Genomic DNA, 8,245 nt, shown 5'->3' with positions numbered 1-8,245 from the left:
ATTGCAACTGGAATCAAACTAGCTGCTTCGTTATATAGCCTGTGCCTGACCACCCAGAATACACCTATTCCAACAGTTCTTTTATTGTTGCGTGTCGCCTGGTGTGGTATTGTACCTAGCAACAACATTTATTTACAGAGCGATTATCTAGCAACGGCTTCTGTTTACGAAGCGAATACCTAGCAACAGCTTTTAGTAGCAGCTTATTTCGCTGTCGTTGCCAGGTTACGGGTATACACGCATAGTTTTGTAGATACTGGAAGCGTCGTAAAATAACATGAAGAATAATCTGCTTGCTGATATGTCTTTATAATGAACATGAATAATGTTTTTCTGTAATGTAGGAACTGCATTTATGAACGTAATAGTTAAGAACTAAACTGCTTCAAAGTCTTAAATCTCTGAGTAAATTTCTTTGAGTTTCTTTAATCTAAAGTAGACATATCGAGATAGCATTGTGAGTGTGGGTGAAAACTGTACAGATTAAATACGTATTTCAAGTACAACGCGAATAAGTAATTTTTGAACATGGGGAAGAGAATGCTCGACAGCGCTAGTGTCGGCCAAAGAATGAAGGTGGTTAAGGTAGCCATTTTGTTTGTGAGTTTGGTGTGATGTAGAAGAGCGTAGGTGTTTATTTTGCGGCTTATAATGATTTGGCATAAGATCTTGCAGGTAAGAAGGAAGTAACAGTGTAGTGTTGGCCGAAAGCGGAATACGTAATTTTGTCGTGCGAGACAAACTTAGCACAATGTGCAGACTAAAGAAGAGGTTTAAGATATTCAAGGATGTATACAGACAAGTACTCAAGGAACAATTTGCACTGGGATCTGCACCCACATTTTACATTTTGCCCATGAGAATGAACATAAATGTCTGAACTTAAGGTTATGCAGGAAGCATTCAGTTTTGGCAGCTGGTTACTGCAGAATGTGCAGCTGCTATTAGACAGCGAAGTATTGGTGGTGTGCGTACTTTATGCCCGGACATGAAGAAACTATTCACTTCAGAACTGAAGAATTTCTTATGAGCCTTGAGTCATGCTTAAAGACAGAAGGGGCAGTGTTCTAGCAGTTCTTATAGAATGTGATAAGTTTGTGTTGGGATGGAGGAAACTTGTCACCCTGCACTTGCAAATAGCATGTTTCCTTCTCAGCTGAAAGCCCACTAGCAGTAGTAGGCTTCTAATTTAAATCTTATGGCCTCTTTCTTTGTTAACAGTTCCTAAGAGACGTTGGTATTCACTGGTTGGTGCCCACTGTTCATTTATTGTGGAGCAGTGAGAATGGAAGTACTGTCACCCTCACCTTCAAGGAGTTCATGAACTTCAGGCTGAAGATGGACAATCTCAAAGTTTCTGCCATGACTGCAGGCAAATGCTTCCTAATACAGGTATTTGTTATGCCATAAGCACTTTGTGTAGGAATAGTAGAATCCTGTCCCTGTGAGGGTTAGAAGGGACCAGTATTTCAGACAAAGATATTACGTTGAAGCGTCAGCTAAGCATGAAACCAGCAGAAGTAGACAACAAATTTTATGCTTAGCTTTTTCTTCAGACCTGAAAATTGGTGTCATATGTCACTTTGAAGGGGCATGGGTTAGCATTGTTTGTTGAGGCAGTATGCTACAAGCCAGAAGGTCGCTGGTTAAAGTCCCAATGAGGTCTTTGGATTTTTTTTCAATTGACCTAATCCTTTCAGCCACACTATGGCCCTGGTGTCAACTCAGCCCCTAACAGAAATGAGTACCAGGAATCTTCCTGAGGGTAAAGGGCAGCTGGCGTATAAGGCTGACCCCACTGCCATCTGTGATCTAGTTTTAGAAAATTGGGGAGCCTTGACATCTCAAAATGCTAAGGGCCTCCACAGCCTGTTACATAGCTTTTACCATTTTTACCTGTGTTCTGAAACTTGAGACTTTCTCCAAACCACATAGAATTACAAGCCAGAAGACTATACGCTTTATAGTGACCGTCTCAGTAGAGCTCCAGAGCTGGTCTGTATGCTCTGAAGTAGAGGAAAATCACTTACATCTGCCAGGAATTGAGTCTTCAGCTGTCCAGCCTGTAGACTGAACTGTTAGTGTTTTCCTAGACCATTCTAAATGAAAGACCATCTTCAGTTTGCGCACCGATGTATACTGTACTCCATGTTTGGTTCCCAGTGCATGGAGTGCTGTGTACATAGCCCACGTGAACAGTGCTGGAGTGGTATCACTGAAGAAGTTGCTGTTCTAAGTGATGGAGGATGTGGAACCCAGCTTACTCAATCCATAAAGGTCCTACCTCACGCCCCCCTTGTGGACATGCTTGACTTTGCATCAGGGAAGGATTTCCCAGGGAGATCCCCAGTTGCCTCCGCTAGACGTGCACANCGGGTCACGGAAAGACATTTCCTTGAACTATACCCCTCACGGGGAAGAAGGCATGGCCGCACAGATGTGTGGGCCAAAGAAAAGATACACAAATTGGAGTGGTGAATGGGGGGCACCGTTGGGTTATACGAATGCTTCAAGGCCTTCCTTACACGGCTCAGATTCTACTAAATCAGCTGCTTCCATTGCCGAGATAACGGGCGCTCATATTATAAGGTAAGGTTATAAAAACCATCTTTTAAGATCAAATTAGTGAAAGTTTCATCCTTCAAGGCGTACCATTCACTGCTCAGATACTAAACAACCTGCTTCCATTCCCGAGATACAGGGCGCTCATATTATAAGGTAAGGTTATAAAACCACCTTTTAAGATCATTTTAGTGAAAGTTTCATGTTCCTATCTCATAGAATTTAAGAACAATGATGAATAAATCATTTTCGAGCAAAATTTAAATGGCCGCCTGAATATATTACCGCCGGAGACGCGGCCGCGGAATTTAAATAACCGCGCCAAAGGGTTAAAGTGTTTGCATACTTACTGTTCAACACATTGTGAGAGTTGTGTTGCCTTGTGCTGCTGTCAGTGCATACACTAGTAGGCAGATTGTACTGTTTGTTTGAGGGGCTGGTGAGACTTGGGCAAAGAAATTGCTGACCCAGGTGACGAGGCGCCACGTTCTAAATGTACCACAAGAATGAAGGTAGTCCCACGTTACTGTCCATATCAATGTAAAGGAGCTCATCAGCCTTCAGCTGAGAGTGGGGCATCCAGGAGTTCTTCCCTTCGAGTCCTGTCGCACCGCAGCTGTGAAGAGTTCCTACAGGGAAGGTGACTGTGGTGTTGGTTCTGATTGTGACTGTGTTGAGAAACGCAAAATTGAAAACGCCGAGTTTAGTGTTGAGATTCAGTGGGTAATGTACTGAACTGCAGAGTTAGGACTTCCATAATTTGTACCATTAGCAGTGTCATTTTAGCAGGGTTACTGATTCAAGGAGGATGAGATGAGCTGGGCATGTAGCATGTATAGGTTTCTTGAGAAGTGTGGACATTAGTTAGGTCACAAGACCTGAAAGGAAGACACTACCTGGGAGACCTGGGTGTAGATGGGAAGATAATCCTGGGATAGGTCTTAAAGAAATAAGGTATGTCAGCTAGAATTCCTGGCAGGGACCAGTAACAGGTTTCTGTGAACACAGTAATGAACTGGCATGTTCCATAGAGGATGGGGGATTTTTTGAGTGACTGTAGTGCCCCATTTAATGTTTGAAGATTTTAGGTTTTTCTGACAGGAATTGGAAATGGAGGTTCCCCTTGGCTCTTCACAAAGGGTACACTTAGCTACTGGGTATTGTACTTATGTGAAATGTTTTCGTGTTACGACTTACATTGCACATATCACATACTGTTTGTGAACCCAAGTAGACAAGACTGTAATGTATTGTAACGTGTTTCGTTACTGAAGACGCTGTTCGGATTGTTAACCGGTTTATTTAACAACCTACAAGTATCGGCTACAATTAATTACAACAATGTTATGGGTTTACACACATTAGAACCCTACACACAAATCTGTCCACTCTATCATGATTCACTCGTTACAACTAAACTCGGTGACTACCACAATTCAATTCAACTCGTAACCCTCCGCTGGCTAGATTCCAACTCAACTCATAGGCTGTTGCCTTTAGAACTGTCTCGGTGGCTGTGTAGTTCCCTTATAAACCCTCAGCCGGACAACCGGAAAACAGTTATGTAATAAGCATCACTGTTGTCTGACGCCGTGTTTTGCCTGTTACGTAATGGGTACCGCTGTTATTGCCATCGTCTCTAGCAACCACTGTTTACCCGCTTTGCTTAGCAACCGGTGTTTACTTGTGTTGCATAGTGACCAGTGTGCTTGGACTCAGCACACTTCAGCTCCGCTCAGCACGTCACGGCTGGCGGGAAGGGGGAGGGTGTTCTCCATAGCGCAACATGTCACAGTATCATTATGTACCCTTTGAGGCCAGCGCTGGGCAGATGACAGTGTAAAGTGCTGTTCCGGATGCTGAGAGTTGTCCGTGGCACCACTGTACACCGCGTTGACTTCACACTGAGGAAGAATAGTGCATCGTGCATATGAAGTACAGTGGGATGTGTGTATCATGGTAAGAGCTGCAGGTCGCTGTATTGTCTGAAGTTGGAAAGTACACAGAGGATGCTAGAGGAAGACAGATACGAGGGGGTACCCAAAAGAAACCGAACTTATTTTTTTTTAAACTTATTTATTCAAATTTTAAGCACAAACCTTCAATCCCCAGGGCTCATGACCAGAATTTTTTTGTCCAGTTGGTTCTCATTACATAACCTCGGCACGGAGAGCACAGAAAACATGCCCAACAATTCTTCCACCTTGAGTGACGTGTCGAGCGAGCTATTGCCTAGCAGTTGTTCTCGTGTTTGTTGCCACGGGAGATTGTTATTCTCGTGTTTGTTGCCACGGGAGATTGTTTACCGTCCGTTGCCTCTCAATGGATGCCTTTCCTGGATCCACTGTTAGGGCTTGGACCCAGAAAAAGCAGATATTGCTTGACAGTGGCACAATAAACATGTTCTGGAGGCAACAGATATGTCACGCATCAACGAAGGACCTCTTAGAGGGCACTGACCTTGTTGATCTGAGGTGCTACTGCCTTCTCTAACTTGCACCAGTGATACATTTGCATCGTTTTTGAGTCATGTAAGAGTATTTCCTGTCAACTGTTGCTGAGAAAGCACGACCACAGCGGACACAACCATCTCCGCAATATCACTCATATCACTCAACTGCTGATCTTGGCCCTCACTCTTCAAGGTACTGTTTGCTGATTATGCCTCCCTCACTCTCCTCACTTTTGTAATGTTTTGCAATTTCACATTCGAGTTTCTGCAAGGACCTTTCCACTGCCCTACTTCGTAGATGATTCTCATATCATGGAGAAAAACAACGTTACCACTAAACGTATCACTGTTCTCATTGCCTTAGTTTCACTTAAGGCCCTATGTAATAGTTGATATTCGTCTTCCATGACCTTTGATGTGCTAGTTGTAATGCCATGGGATTCCTATTGGAAATTTTTCCCCGGCACGTAAAGGAACGAACTCAGTGGCATTGACGTTTAATCATGAGAAAATTGTGTCCCGTTGGAAGAGTGTGTAAACAGTAGGGTTTTTGTAGAAAACTGCTTTTCCAGGATGTATGCCACTGTTGACGGGTTAGTGTAGATGTAGAAGCTGATCGGAACTAAAGATATAATAACTCAGAAATACCGAAAGATTCTGTTTGTTAGGTTCATCTCGGAATGCAGGCGTAGTGCAGGGGCATAGATAATTTCTCAGTTTAATTTCCCATGCCCAGAATTCACTGACCGCAAACTTCTGGCTCTGCTCTTGCTCATGTTTGGTGGGATGCCATCTTGATTTTCCCTTTATAAATCGTAATGTCAATGAGCAAGGTTTTACTTCTGACGACGGCTGAGGGGAACTCCTTTCCCATCCTCATGTGGGTTGCTGTATTTTGTGCTTTCACTCCCATTGCACACCTCATTGCAAAACTTGTCCATTCTTCGGCCCATTCTTTCGAGATTGCGTTCTGCTTCCTTCACAAAGTGCTAGACAGTGCACTTGTGTGCCATATAGGAACGTATTACAGAGCACAACTGCTTCTGAGTCAGAAAACTGAAATGTGACATAACAGTATTTGCTCAGGTACTGAATTAATTCTTATGTATCACGGTGGCTGGCTCTTCACTTCAATGTCCCAAGTTCGATCCAGGTTCACGGTGGTACCGGGGAAGATTTGTCTCCAAGTGCTTCTTTTTCCCCTCTCATGGTGTATGTTAGGCCCAACATTATCAGATTTGTTCCTTACCTAGGGATTTGTATCATGTGGCAGTTGAGTGAACTAGTATTGAGAAGCTCATTTTATTTGAAGAAAAGAAAAATGAATTGACAGTGTGAAAGATGCATTAGACTGGTGATCAGGGTTTAGCTTCTGCACTTTCAGTTCTGTTGTGGACTTAACCGTTATAACCATGTGTGGAGGCAGAAATAGTACTCAGCTCTCAACCAGTCAGAGACCCTTCTCACTGCCCCAGTGTGTGAGTCCAATTGTGGAGCACAGAGCATCAGTCATGTGCACTCACACAGTTTTCTGTTTGGGACCCAGATGGCGTGGACACTTTGTATGTCTTATAACTGGGTTTGGCTATACCGTTCTGATATATTACCACTTACAGTATCAGCAACCACAAGTCCCCAGAAGCCATGTGGACCTTCACACGTTTTCATGTTATTCTATGGACAGCCATGCAAGGGACTTAAAAAAAGTTTGCAGCTCACCGGTGCTGTCCAGCTTGCCATTAGTCTTTTGATTGTTGCCAAGATTTTGGAGGAACGTACTGCACCCATCTTCAAGGAAGAGTAAGTCAGGCAGGTAGCTAGCATGAAGACTGTGACAAGTAGAGTGCCGTCTCAGGACACCAATTGAGCTGTGCCTAGCAGCTGTTCTGCAGCAACTCATTCCTTCTTCTGTCCCTTCAGCTGTCTTTTATGCTGTTGGGTTAACCAGGCATTAGAGAATGCCCCTTTATGTGTGTCTATACGGTGCACATGAGCCCCCTTCTTCACTCCCTTCAACCTTCCAGTCCCTTTTTTGTTCCATTGTGCTGTGGCTCGTCTCTCTGAAATTCACTGCGGCCTTGGTTCCGACTCAGGAAGGTATATTTAAAATTTGTTTTAGCTTGTCTCCTCCTAAAACTATTTCAGCCACCATTCTACTTCCCAATCAGGGCAGTGTGGTCCCTCTGTGGTCTGCCAAAGGAAGTTGTTTCCTCTTTGGTATTTAATTTCTTTTCCTTTGGCCTCGAGTGTGCACACCACATACAGGCCATAATTGGGTTTTGTATTGTTTCCTTTTGCTTGCCTGTAGTCTGGTTTTCTGTTGCTTGTATCTCTGATCGGGGTGGGTTATTTGGATTTGTATTCACTTTAATCAAGTATTTACGTCTGCATTTATTAATAGTTTTACGATTTTTTGGGTATTATTTAGTTTGTAGCCCCTGCCTTTTTCAGTGTGTGTTACCAATGCTAAGATCCACAGGAGCACATGCGTGCTGCTGAGATAGAGATGAATAGGGGTAGTGCACTCTTGTTCTTCATATCCATCGCCACTTGTCTTAACCTGCTCATAGGAACTCTTTCAATAAAGGCTTTGCCACCCAATACCAAAGTCTTTATTGTATGGAGCTTTGCTTCCATGACCCCATGTTTTTATTGGATGTGGGTTCGTCAGTGTTGCAACTTCACCTTTGTGGTGGTGTTATTCAGCATTGCATGATAGTGTTTCACATGCCTGAATATTGTATACCTCAAAACATTCCTGTAATAGCACAGTCTATTTAGACTTCTGAAGCAAAGTGTGAATGTCCTTGAGGTCTGCCTGCTCAACTCTGTATCTCAACACTGTTCTCATGACTCCTGCATATGCTGTGATACATGTTTTAATCAGGTTTCTTCCTTAGGTTTTCCTGGCAGAGCTTTGTGCGTTTGGGTTTCTGAACCAGTGATCTCATTGGGAATCAATCCTATGGCCTTCCGGCTTGTAGCATAGTGCCTCAATCAACTACACTACTGTGTGCCACACTTTTTTAAATATGTAGGCAATAAACATTCTCTCATAGCAGATGGCAGTAAATGAAAGCTGCTTCAGAACTTACGAATCACTTAGCATTAATAACCAATATACGTACAGCTGAACTATAATCTTCTTTATTCACTGTACTGAAGACAGTTCTTGTGAACTGTATCTGTAAGAGTATGCTCATGTGTTGACCAGACTCCAGTTGTGTTATA

At 43.3% G+C, this 8,245-nt stretch overlaps 1 protein-coding gene across 1 annotated transcript; it reads left to right on the top strand.

The window, feature by feature from the left end:
- The first annotated feature begins 583 nt into the window (after positions 1-583).
- On the top strand, positions 584-6,818 carry LOC111870438. Its single transcript, XM_023862738.2, has 5 exons — positions 584-675; positions 1,222-1,392; positions 2,164-2,376; positions 3,109-3,285; positions 6,699-6,818. Exons 1-5 carry the CDS (start codon positions 652-654, stop codon positions 6,816-6,818), a joined length of 705 nt encoding a protein of 234 aa, XP_023718506.1. The 5' UTR covers positions 584-651.
- Positions 6,819-8,245: the final 1,427 nt, after the last annotated feature.

Source organism: Cryptotermes secundus, unplaced genomic scaffold (genome assembly GCF_002891405.2).
Source record: "Cryptotermes secundus unplaced genomic scaffold, Csec_1.0 scaffold1476, whole genome shotgun sequence".
NCBI classification, from domain to species: domain Eukaryota; kingdom Metazoa; phylum Arthropoda; class Insecta; order Blattodea; family Kalotermitidae; genus Cryptotermes; species Cryptotermes secundus.
This window is presented reverse-complemented; position numbering and strand designations above follow the sequence as displayed.